The 13421-nt window shown below is 34.4% G+C and overlaps 1 protein-coding gene across 1 annotated transcript; it reads left to right on the top strand.

Moving 5' to 3' along the window:
- The first annotated feature begins 562 nt into the window (after nucleotides 1–562).
- On the top strand, nucleotides 563–4474 carry LOC308639113 (signal peptidase complex subunit 3-like). Its single transcript, XM_081277126.1, has 2 exons — nucleotides 563–1346; nucleotides 2933–4474. The coding sequence occupies exon 1, from the start codon at nucleotides 635–637 to the stop codon at nucleotides 1175–1177; it is 543 nt and encodes a 180-aa protein (XP_081133252.1). The 5' UTR covers nucleotides 563–634; the 3' UTR covers nucleotides 1178–1346; nucleotides 2933–4474.
- The last annotated feature ends 8947 nt before the right edge of the window (nucleotides 4475–13421 follow it).

Raw genomic sequence — 13421 nt, 5'->3', positions numbered from 1 at the left:
TGGCAGCCTGGCAGTCAATATGTAGACTAGTGGGAGGTGAGGTGCAAAGGGCAAACAGGAGCTATAGGGTTTGGTCCACAAAGGGAGTTTGGGTTTTATTCTGAGTGTGAAGGGTTAGAGTTTGGGAGTGAAAGAATCTCATTCTTGTCAAAAGGTAACTCTGGCTGCTGTGTGGAGAATGGACTACAAAATAGCCTGTGCAAACAATCATTTGAATATTGCTGAAGTTCAGGGGAGGGAATGGGGTGGATAGGACCAGTGGCGTGTGCGGAGAGGAAATGCACCTAGACAGGGCGTGTCCGGAGATAAGGCAGTCTGTACCTCCAGTGGCTGTGTGTCCTTGTGGGAATAAGGCAGAATCAAAAAGGAGCCCTGGGCTCGTTCAGCCACATGGAGAAAGAGTTGGTGTTTTCTGACATCAGTTATACTAAGCGCCTCTGACATTCTAAATACATTCAACAGTGCTTGTACTGTAAACTAGTGACTTGGAAAAAGAAAAAAAAATCGGGTTGGCGCACGCTCAGGGAACGCCTGCCTAGCAGTGAGCTAAAATCACAAGGAGCAAGCGCGCAGGGGGAACCAGAGCCCAGACCCTGGTGTGCCTGTGGAGACAGGGTCGTGGGAGAAGGTCGAGATGAACTCGATTTTATCGCGGGCGAACTCACTGTTCGCTTTCTCGCTGAGCGTGATGGCGGCGCTCACCTTGGGCTGCTTCATCACCACAGCATTCAAAGACAGGAGCGCCCCGGTGCGTTTGCACGTTTCGCGGATCCTGCTGAAAAATGTAGAAGACTTCACTGGACCCAGAAAAAGAAGTGATCTGGGATTCATTACATTTCATATCACTGCGGATCTGGAGAATACTTTCGATTGGAATGTTAAGCAGCTGTTTGTTTATTTATCAGCGGAATATTCAACAAAAAATAATGCTGTGAATCAAGTGGTCCTTTGGGACAAGATTGTTCTGAGAGGTGATAATCCGAAGCTGCTATTGAAAGATATGAAGACAAAATATTTTTTCTTTGATGATGGAAATGGTCTCAAGGGAAACAGGAATGTCACTTTGACCTTATCTTGGAACGTTGTACCAAATGCTGGAATTCTGCCTCTTGTGACAGGAACAGGACGTGTATCTGTCCCATTTCCAGATGCATATGAAATAACCAAGAGTTATTAAATTATTCTGCATTTGAAACACCACATTTTATACAGAATGAATTATTTCATTTGTCTTGAATGTTTTTCTTTTGCTTTTTACCTTTTTTAGATTTTCTCTCTCTCTGTTTTTTTTTTTTTTTTTTTTTTGCTACAACAGCAAACATCAAAAGGCATATTTGATATAAAAGGTAATGGGCTACTTAAATTGATTTTACAACCGAAAACAAAACAAAAGGCTACCAGGGTGGAATATTATCTTATAAAAATAAGACAATTGCATAATAATTTTGTGTGTGTATGTGTTCCTATATTTCCATTATTCTTTAATGAATCAAAGTGAATTTGAAGGGAACTTTCGGATGCCTGTAGAATTATAAACATTTGTTATTTTATGCCTAGCATTTGTGCAAGTTCACATTGAATGTTATTAAGAAGTTGAAGTTTTCTCATCTCTTATAGGGTATGTTGGATTACTGGAAAAATGTAGCATGGTTGCCAGCTAGAAGCCTGGTTTACAAAACAAACAAAAGTGACGAAATTTTATGACATTAGTCTTGGAATTGCCCATAGTGCTTGATTTTCTTGTGGGTGACTAACAACTTTCACCATGTAAAGATCAAATACCTTTCTGTGGGCTGTAAATCATTCTAACTCATTTAAAAGTCTCTTAAGTCAACCAAGTGTGTGTCTTTCAGTGCTTTCTCTGTAAAGGTTACTTTGTGGTATGTTTCTGTATGATGTTTTAGCATTATCATTGAAAGTTGAAAGTGTTTGCATAGTTTACCCTCTGAGTTAAGTTTGTTTAGTGAGTATGTCTAGTGCTACTAAGTAGTAATTATTTACAATGCTCCTTAGGTCCCCATTTTAATCGTTACTATGATAATGATAATAGTTGTATGATTTTTCACTTACAAAATACTCTCATGTATATTTATCATATGTTATTCTCAATAATCTAAGGAGTTACCAGGTGCAAGTGTTAGCTCTTTGCAGATGAAGAAACTGAAATTCAGTTTATTGCATTGCTTCAAGGTTAAAAATTAGAAAGTAATGGAGTTAAAACTTTAACTCATATCTTCTGACTATTGAAGGTTATTTTTTAATCTTACACCTGAGATTATAGATTAATCAATTTTAACTTATAATTTACATTATAGTTTTGGTACCCTGCATCCTTTCTATCATTCCTAGAAGAGGTTTTTTCATATTAAATGAAAGTGACTAATTTTCAAGCTGCCAACAACTTATATCTCATTTCCTTTTCTGAATAAATTAATTTTATTTACAGTAAAAGCTTAACAAAATCCAAATATATTCAATTATAGCTTAGAGATAAAAATACTTTATTGAATATATAGTTTAAATTGATTTCTTTTTCTGTTGTAGGGAAATAAACTCCCTCAAAGGTACCAACTGTGAACCAATTGCCCTTAAATCAAGACCAATCACTATACTTACAATACCAACAATAATTAACAAAATATATTTTATTTATTTCACTAAATATGTCACTATTTAATTATACTATAATTAACAGCTGTATGTGCAGTTGTACAGTTCATAGAGAAATATGTATGTTTGAGTTTTTCAAACCAATAGAAAGGTCACAGGTGTAGTGTCATGCATACTAGGCTGGATTTTGCTCCTATATTTTTCATTAAACTTTTCAGAGTCTCAGTTTCTTTATCTGTAAAATGAAAGAGTTGGACTAGTTAACACAAATGATAGTGCTTTCATACCTCATGCATGTATAAACTTTGTTTTATCTCTTCAGAAAAGAGATTGAACAGAAAAACACTTTGATAATGTGCAGACAGGAAAATGATTGAAAGACTAATACATGATTCATATTGATTTCAAAATATACTGTGAATCTATACTAATTAAAACAGCATGATACTGGCATAAAAAAAGACACAGACCAGTGGAATAAAATAGAGAGCTGAGACATAAATTCATATATTTACATCCAACTGATTTCCTACAAAAGTGCCAAGAACATACAATGGGAAAATGTCTTTCAGTTCAATAAATGATATTGGGAAAATTGAATATCCACATACAGAAGAATGGATTAGATTTTACTTCACACCATATAAAAGATCAACTCAAAGTAGATCAAAGACTTAATTGTAAACAGAATCTGTGAAAGCACTAGAAGAAAACTAAGGGTAAAATTTCCTGACATTGATTCAGGCAATTTTTATCTGGATGTGACATCAAAAACACAAGCAACAAAAGCAAAAATAGACAAATAGTATTATACCAAATTAAAAAGTTTCTGCACAGATAAAGAGAAATGGATAGAGTAAAAAGAGAACTTCAAAGCTGCAAACTGTACTTCTGATAAAGGAATTCAAATAATCCAATAGCAAGAAAGCTAATAACCCAATTGAAAATGAGCAAAAGACCTTAATATACATTTTTCAAAGAAGATATACAAATGGTCAACAGTTATATAAAAATGCTCAACATCACTAATCATCAGGAAAATGCAAATTGAAACCATGATTAAGTACCACTCCTGTTAAAATGGCTATAATAAAAAGACAAAAGATAACAAGTATTGATGAGGATGTGAAGGAAAAGAACCTTTGCACACTCTTGGTAGAAATGCAAATTATTAAAGCTGTTATAGAAAACAGTATGAAGTTTCCATCAAAAATTAAAAATAAAACTGTCACATGATCCAGAAATTCCAATATAGAGTATATATCCAAAATAAATGAAACCAATGTATGGAAAAAATATCCACATTCCTATATTTGTTGCAGATATATTAACAATTACTAAGAAATGTAATCAATCCATAAAGTGTCCATAAACAGTTGAATGAGCACAGAAAGTGTGTGTGTGTGTGTAAGTAAGAGAAAAGGGGGAATAGAATAATATCCAGCCACAAAAAAATGAAATATTGTCATTTGCAACAACATATATGAAAATGGAGTACATCATGTTAAGTGAAATAAGCCAGTCATAGAAAGACAAGTACTGCATGATCTTATATGTGGAATCTAGAAATGTTGATCTCAGAATTACAGAGAATAACAGAAGCTGGGGCAGTTTGAGAAGTGTCGGAAAGATGTTAAAAAGATAACAAAATTAAAGTTAAAGATCTACTGTATAGCATAGTGACTATAATTGATGACATATATTGTATTCTTTAAATATGCTAAGAAAGTGGATGTTAAGTGATTTTTTTAAAAATATTATGACTATGTGAGGTAATGCATATGTTAATTAACTTGATTTAATCATTTGAAATGTATATATACTTCAAAATATCATGTTGTAAAAATAAGTAAATGCAATTTATGTCAGTTTAAAAATAAATAGCATAAAATTAAAATCTCAACTTGCAAGTATTTATGTCACAGATCACAATATTAATCCTTTACTGTGTACCTAGTAATATTCTAAGTACATTAATGTACTAACTTGAGTAATCTCAAAACAATAACCCTTGAGGTAGGAAAATTTGATTTCCTAATTTTTTTACAGAAGAAAAAGCTGAGGCAGAAAGTAGTTCCTTCCCTCTCCCAAGGTCATAGACAGCCAGGTATCCCAATATCTATGCAAAATATTTTTTAAATAATAGGATATTGACTATTTATCCTTGTAAAACGAAAACACAACAAAGCAATTATTTAAGAGAAATTTCTTTTCTTTGAAAGTACTGCATAATCCAGATTCTACAGATGGGGCCTTTGAATGACTTTAAAGTGAGATAAACGTATTCAGAGTCACACAATATTGAAGAACAAGGATTTGTCCCTAGATTTTTCTGCAGAGCCTCCACTCCTGACCAGTATACTTAAGAAGAAGAAACATTTGTTGAATCATATAAGCCCATCATGTTTAATATTATATATCAGAATCTTATTTCGTTGTGTGAAAATTATCCTTTAGTAGCCATTTTTCCATGTATCAGATGGTGTTTATTTACAAATTATTATCAAAAGGTAATAGTCATAGAAACAAAAGAGTAATGATTATTTTTAAAATGTAATAATCATCACAGTTATATTACATTAGAAAATTTGGCCATTAAAGTAATTCTTTGGATTTCTATGGCAAATTATATTCCCTTTTATGAACTCAGAGTGCTTTTCCTGATGGAAATCACATTTAACTGTGCTCTAGACTTTGTTGATTGGGAAGCAAGGCTGGTCTGACCCTCGGTGACAGGTGGAGCAGATGATATTTATCCAAGGTCATCTAGAGCTATTGGGTTAGAACTGGCACTGTAGCCCAGGTATGTCTCCTTTCTCTCACTCAGTTGATTTTTTTTTTATCAGAGGCTGCATTAATTCTATTCCTATATGTAGCAAATCATTTCTTAAGGACGTAGAGGATGTAGTTATCTGAGATCAACCTGCAGGTTATATAAGAGAATAGTAAAAGTTCCTGGAATCATATGGCATGTATTCTTTTGTGTCTGGCTTTTTTCAATCAACAGAATGTTTGTGATTTACATTTTGCCCTCTCTATTTATAGATTGTTCATTTTCATTGGTTTATAGTATAAGTATTACATAGTTTGGATAATTGCACCCCATACATAATTAAGATGTATGCATTTTTCAATTTTTGAATTCTTATAAATACTGATGCCATGAATGTTCTTGTACAAAATTTTAGATAGTCACTTATTCCCATTTATTTTTGACATCAGTCAACCAGTGGAGTTTATCTGCCATCAGTAGATGGCGTCAAACTTTTTCTGAAGGGGTTGTTCTAATCTGTATGCTTATTGGTAGTATTAAGTGTCCAACTACTCCACATCCTCATAAATATTTGGTATTTTCCATCTTTTTTCTTTCTGGACATATGGAGATATCTTCTTGTTTCAATTTTAACTTACCTTTACTTTAGCTCTCTGTATAGTATTGATTCTCCTTTAATCTAAAGATGATCTGCCCATCCAATTTTTACCTTTTGTGTCTATTTACTTAAGAAATTTGTTTTATTTTGTCATGTGGATTTTTCTGATAGTATCCTTATTGTGTTGTTTATGTTCCTTTGGCTTCTCCTCTTTCCTTTAAATTGGTTATTAAATCTGAGACTTGTTTAGATTCAAGTTTTTTGACAAGAATACCTCATATTGGTGTTGACTATTTCTACACTGTTACACCAGGAGGCTGATTTGGTCTGGTTGTCACTCCTTCTGTGTACTTGAACTTGATCACTGGATTTAAGGGCTGTCAGACTAATTACATCCATTATAAAATTTTCCATATCTCTCACTTCATGGTTTTGCAGCCTCTGCATATTTATACCTAGATCTGCACTTTATCAAAGGTTATAAAAACAATAATGTCATAATCTTGATTTCTTATGAATTCATTAGCTGTGATTCATCTCTAAAAGCAACTTCTCCTCAACTCTTAGGTTATATTAAGGTATGATATGCAGAGGAATTATTGGATGAGTGTTCGGTGATTTTGAAGTATTTCATCTTTTCAAAACATTGAATTATTTACCTAAGAGCTTCTAAACAGGAGCTCTTTTTTAGTGTCATGGAGTCACATATATTTACATAGTCAATGTGTTTTAATCTATTTCAGTCATTAATATTTTCACATTCAGAATATTCTTGTTTGTCCAGTGGGAACCCCTTTAGTTTGCTTCTGAGTGTTTTTTAAATTTATTTATTTATTTTTTTACTTTTTTGTAGTTGTAGATGGACAGCATGCCTTTATTTTATTTGTTTATTTTTATGTGGTGGTAAGGATCGAACTCAGTGCCTCATATGTGCCAGACAAGTGCTCTGCCACTGAGTTACAGCCCCAGCCCAGCTTCTGAGTCTTTTGATATGCTATCTGGCATGGCAGTATGGTCTAGAATTATCTGGTGAAATTCTGACAATAGATCTGGAATCAATCACTTTCTAAGGGAGCCTGGTTCTTTTTTCTGGGATACAGTTTCAGAAAATTCAATCTGAGGACTAGATTTGCTCATTGCTGCTGGGTTGTCATTGTTTCTTGCTGTTTTCCATTCATGGAACCAGTAAATATGTATTATATTTTAATGGAATAAGCATCATCTGCTTTCATACTGTGTGGCTCCTCTCTAATTGTTTTTTATATATCATTTTTGTTAAAACCTTCCAGTTTTTAAAAATATAAGCAAGTATTATAAGTGTATAGGCTATACACGTGGAATTTTCTGATGAAATCAAAATGTTCTGCTTCTGAACTGTCCAACAGAGTAACCACTAGCTGCCTCAGCTGTTGAGTATGTGAAAATGTGGTGAGTGCAACTGAAGAACTGATTTATAATTTACTTTAAATTACTGCTTTTGCTAGTGGCTATTGTACTGAAAAACACAATACTATACTTTTTATATCTTGTTTTTACTTAACAATGTATCCTTAAGATCACTGATATCAGTATATATAGAGTCCTCCCTGCTTTTTATACCGGCATAATACTCTAGGATGTAGATGCATATTAGATTACTCAACCAGCCTATAATTGGCGGGTATTTGTCATGTTCCTAGCCTTCTGCTATTGTGAATTGTTCTATCATAAATAATTTTGCACTTATTTGTGCCTTTTGTCTTTTGCATTGTTTTTTGGATAGATTAATAGAATAAGATAGAATATCTATTTTAGCTATTACTGGTTCTGAGAGTAAATACCTATATAATTTTATTATATAGCACCAAATCCCCTCAATGGGGGTTGTACCATTTGACATTAGCTCCAAAAAATTCATGAGAATGCCTAAGATTATTTAAGAGAAACATTGAGGGGAAGTGAATATCATGTGAGAAATTGTGAAAGCCATTTCACCAAATCAAGATAATTACATGTACATACAGAAGTCTTAGTCTTGTGCTTGTTTTTCAGAATTTGGTCTCTACTTTTTTTTATCTGTTGTGGATCTTGATCCACTTCCCCAAATGGGAAAGGAGGACTTACATGGAGTAGAAATTCCATATAACCTCAGAAGATTAAATAGGAGGGACAATCCAAGTGTGGTGGCACACTCCTGTAATCCTAGTGAGTTAGGAGGCTGAGGCAAGAAGATAGGAAGTTTGAGGCCAGCCTCAGCAACTTAGTGAAGCTATCAGCAATTTAGTGAGACTCTGTCTCATAATAAAAAAATAAAAAGGTCTGTGGATATGGTTCAATGATAAATCCCCTCATAGATCAATCCCCAGTAGAAGAAGGAAAAGGAGGAGGAAGAGGAAAAAAGAGGAAGAAAAAGAAGAAGGAGGAGGGGGAGGAGGAGGAGGGGAGGAAGAAGGAGAAGAAAGAAGAGGAAAAAAGGAAGAAGAAGAGGAAGAGGAAGAGAAGGAGGAGGAGGAGGGAAGAGAAGAAGGGGAAGAGGAGAAGGGGAAGGGGAAGTAGACAGGCACAAAGACAGATCAGAAATTCACTACTCTGACCTAGTAAAGGGCTAAAGGAAAAGGGAAAAACCTGTGTTTCTCTGCCCATGACAAGAACCAAGATTGCATCTACATAAGGGTTACTTCATCCTTCACTCTCTGTGAGTGAGAATTTGTCATGAGAAGCTAGACTGTTAGCACCTCTATTTCCCACAGTACAACCTCTCTCCACTAGGTCACATCATTTCCTGTTTAGATTCTGATTTTTCAGGACTCAGGGTAACTGTTGGATTAAACTAGCCTGGAATGGAATCAATTTGAGGTCACAAACCATGGGGTCGGCTGCAACATCTATGTTTCTCCCAGTGGACATTTCTAGTCATACAGATCTAGAAATAGAGAAATGTGTGGGATGCACATATAGAATTGGACTGAAGGTGCCCAGCACAAAGTAAACCACCTACCTGATTTCATAAATTAATTACATGTAAGAGTGAGCAGGAAACAATAGTGTATATTTCTTTTCAGATTTTTATATTAATGTGAATTTGTAGATATAGGAGTAACAAGAAACAGAAATTTTCATTATTCTTATACATACATTTTTAAAAGATATTTGAATTTACACTGTTCTTATGCCTTCATAGTCTGCTTTGAGGAAAGACATGTTTATAAAAAGTATGCCTTCTGAATTGGAGAAAAAGAACCTATAGGAAAGGTAGAGTGATACCCTTTGGTGATTAGTCAGAATTGTAGTAGTGAAAGTCTCAACTATGAGACCTAATAAGAGGTAAGGGATTTGAGAGAGAGAGAGAGAGAGAGAGAGAGAGAGAGAGAGAGAGAGAGAGAGAGAGAGATACATGAAATCTATTGTATAGGCCAAAGCTTTTTGGAAATTTCCATACTTTGGTAGTGATCCTGATATTTTTATATCCACCCTTGGATTGGAAGTCTAACCCCTGTGTGAGCTGTATAGAAAGCACCTGGACTTGATGTGTGACTAATTGCTGTGAAGAAGTTGAGACATAGAAACACAGGGATAATTGCACATACAGATACATCATCATATTTTTTTGTCTGATTCTTTTATACACATAAAATAGTATACTGTGAGCATGTTTCTGAAACAATTACTACATTGGTATCATATTTGCAATAATTACACAATTATTCTGTTTTTGACATTTTTAAACAAGAAAGATTTCATACTCGAAATGCTGGGGAAATGCAACTTTATAAAACAAAATAATATGCTGGATGCAGTGGTGCACACTTATAATCTCAGCAGCTCTGGAGGCTGAGACAGGAGGATTGCGAATATAAAGTGAGCCTCAGCAACTTAGCAAGAGCCTACTCAACTTAGTGAGACCCTGCCTCTAAATAAAATATAAAAAAATGGCTTGGGATGTGGCTCAGTAGTTAAGTGCCCCTGGGTTCAATCCCTAGCAATCAATCAATCAATCAATAAAACAAAAGAATCCTCAATCTTCTCCCAATGCCTACACTGAATCACCAAATGAACTTTTAAAAGATGTGTTATTTTCACACAACAGCATATGAACTTTATCTTGAATAAATGTGTTTGCACATTATTGTAACTCAGTTTATATATTTCTTCATTTACAAAATTTTATCTCAGTGATTCTATCATACTACCAATTAATTCTTCTTGCTTTAAAGATGTATCAAACACAATCAAAATGTATATTATAAATTAAAAATATTCTGCCTCTCTTTTAGCCCCTTCTTTTCCCTACTCCATAATACAAAAATCTATCAATCTGTTGGTATCTATTCTCCATATTTTTCTCTTCACATAATACACTAGCATTTAATTAATCATTGTGATATACAGTATATATTCTTTTGCAAAATGGCAATGCTTATTCAAAATGTATTTGGTCTAAGACAGCCATTGTGCTCACAAACTTATGCAGTACTTATGTAGCCAATTGAAACTAAACTCAGTATATAAACAAATTGAAACCTACATTTGGAAATTTGCCTTTGTAACAAAATTGAGTTGTGACCAATCACAGTGGCCAACCTTCAGTCAAAACAGGTTCAAATAACACAAATGCCAGGTTATAACCAATTGAATTATCTTTGTCCCTCACTTCCATTGTCTGCATGCCACTTCCCCTTTTCTGTTAATGTTATCCTGTTAACATAAGAAGCCCCAGTTCCTTACAGAACCTGTCCTGTTCCGAGAGGTTGCCTGATTCATGATTCGTTCTTTATTCAATTAAACTCTATTAAATTTCATTTGTATGAAGCTTTTCTTTTAACAGGTTCCGTGTCAGAAGTGAGGATTCAGAATAAAATTCCAGTGGCCCCTAGGAACACTAGGTGAACAGGCAAGGTACCTGCAAAACCTGTTATGCTCACTACTCTCTCGTTTGCAATTAGAGGTCATGGGTGAGTTTTCACTCAGATTCTGAGCCCCACTAATCTGTGTTCTGAGTGCTCCAAATTTATTTGAGCAATTTTGGGTTGCACTGGGTATAGGATCAGATTAGATCTGATAATTAACTGGATTGGATTCAGTTAAAGCCCTCAGGTAGGTACCTTATTGATAATGGGTTTATCTCAATCTAAGGAGTTCAGGATTTACTTCCTAGAGCTCCAGCTAATTTCATGTATAGGAATTAAAGGCCCAGAATGTGTGTATTTTTAGAGAAATGGGTTAATCTTCCTAGAGACCGTTTCAATTTAATGTAGCCACAAAGGAGAAGTTTTAATTGACCTAAAGGACTTTAGAAAAGAAAAGAGATTGAAATGCAATGTTTAATTGGTAAGCAGGAGGTTTTAAAAAGATTGAATCAATAAAAAATTGCCTCCCTAAAATATTCCTTAAATGAAAAGCTTAAATAACAAACAGGACATTAGGAAAAAGGACTATGCATTAGCTAGATTATCTGTTCCTTCTGTTTATCTATCTTTACCTTAATACTCTAACCACTAAACTTTTGGCTCAATTACTCCATCTTGAAGATGACAAAAAAGAGATAAGTTAGACTTATGCCTTATAAAGTGAGGCCTTCTGATCATGAAGTCCTGCCTTTACTCTGTAGCCTAAAACTGAGTTTAGGGCCATTATAAAGGACTTCACAAACAAAAAAAAATGCTCAAAAATTTACTGAGATGTTTAAAATGCTCATATGAGCTTACAATCCAGGATTTCCATTACCAATTTGTTCATATGATATTTGGGATTGACAAATCTTGAAAATGTATGATAGTAGAAAAATGGGACAATCCTGAGGAAACTATTAAATATCTCTCTAAAACCTCCTCATGAGAAGGGCAAAAGAAGTTAGAAGACTTAATGAAAATTTTTTAAATTCAATTCCTAAATTTTTTTCTATAAAATAGTAATCTGTAAATTATACATTTTTTGTACCAAGGATGGAACCCAGAGGCGCTTAACCACTGAATGACTTTGCCAAAACTTTTTAAATATTTTTATTTTAAGACAGGGTCTCTCTAAGTTGCTTAGGGCCTCACTAAATTGCTGAGGCTGGCTTTGAACTTGATATCCTCCTACCTCAGCTTCCTGAGCCACTGGGATTACATGAGTTACAATTACACATTCTTGAACACACATATACACACACACTCACACACACACAATAAAGGAAAAGAAAATGCTGGGCCAGCTTCATATGATAAAGTCTATTTAAAAATATTTGTAAAATATCCTGAACTTGAAATATAACATATTCCCAGTCATATTTCAGTCCTCCCTGTAAGGACTGAAACTGTTGTAAAATGTTTTTCATATAAATTGACTCCATCTTTGTCTTGAGTTCAGTCTCCTAATTTAAAAAAAAAAAGCTGAGAAGTTACAGATTTATTCTAGTTTATGTATTTTTCTTTTTGGTACTGGTGGGGGGAATCCCCCTGCATCAATCTCCCTGGTTGCTGGGATTACAGACATACACCACCATGCCAGGCAGTTAAGTGTGATACAAAAATATATCTGTATCTATATCTATCTATGTATTTCACACATAAGAGAAGATTCCAAGAAAATTGTAGGGCTAAGTCCTGAATATAAAATTATTTGTTATAAATATAAAATTATAAATTTTATGTGTGTGTGTGTGTGTGTGTGTGTGTATATATATATATATATATATATATATATATATATATATATATATATATAATTTTGACCTTAAGTGATCATTTTGAGACCACTCTAGAACAAGAAAAAAATAAAAGGCTGGGGCTGTGGTTTTAGCTCAGTGGTAGAGTGCTTACCTTGCATGTGTGAAGTCCTGGATTTGATCCTCAGCGTCACATAAAAATAAATAAATAAAAATAAAGATATTGTGTTCATCTACAACTAAAATTATATTAAAAAATAAAAGGTCAACATATGTATGTATGTCTCTCCAGTTATAACAGTTACAGTGGTCAAGATCAAATGGGCCTTCTCATCCTTATTCTAAACTACAAACAAGAGATCCTAGAACAAGAAATTCTTTACTCTGAGATGTCTGCCTTCATTGCAATCAACCAGGACACTGGAAAAGAGATTTTCTAGTTTTGTATCAATCCACCAATAAGCTTCTCCCTTAATTTTTTTTTCATTGCTTGTAATTGAACCCAGGGCTTCACACATGCTAGGCAACCACTCTACCACTGATCTACATCACCAGTTCAGCCTCTTCCTTTTAGAAGGGACTGTTTTGATACTAAGGGAAGCCCACAGAATTTATGGGAAGGGGACTAAGGATTGAACTCAGGGGCACTCACCCACTAAGCCACATCCCCAGCCCTATTTTGTATTTTATTTAGAGACAGGGTCTCACTGAGTTGCTTAGTGCCATGCTTTTGCTGTAGCTGGCTTTAAACATGCAATGCTCCTGTCTCAGCCTCCTCAGCCACTGGGATTACAGGCATGCACTGCAGTGCCTGG

The sequence above is a fragment of the Spermophilus citellus genome (genome assembly GCF_964194105.1).
Source record: "Spermophilus citellus genome assembly, chromosome: X".
Classification (NCBI taxonomy): domain Eukaryota; kingdom Metazoa; phylum Chordata; class Mammalia; order Rodentia; family Sciuridae; genus Spermophilus; species Spermophilus citellus.
The sequence above is the reverse complement of the archived record's forward strand: the minus strand, read 5'-3'. Positions and strand labels throughout refer to the sequence as shown.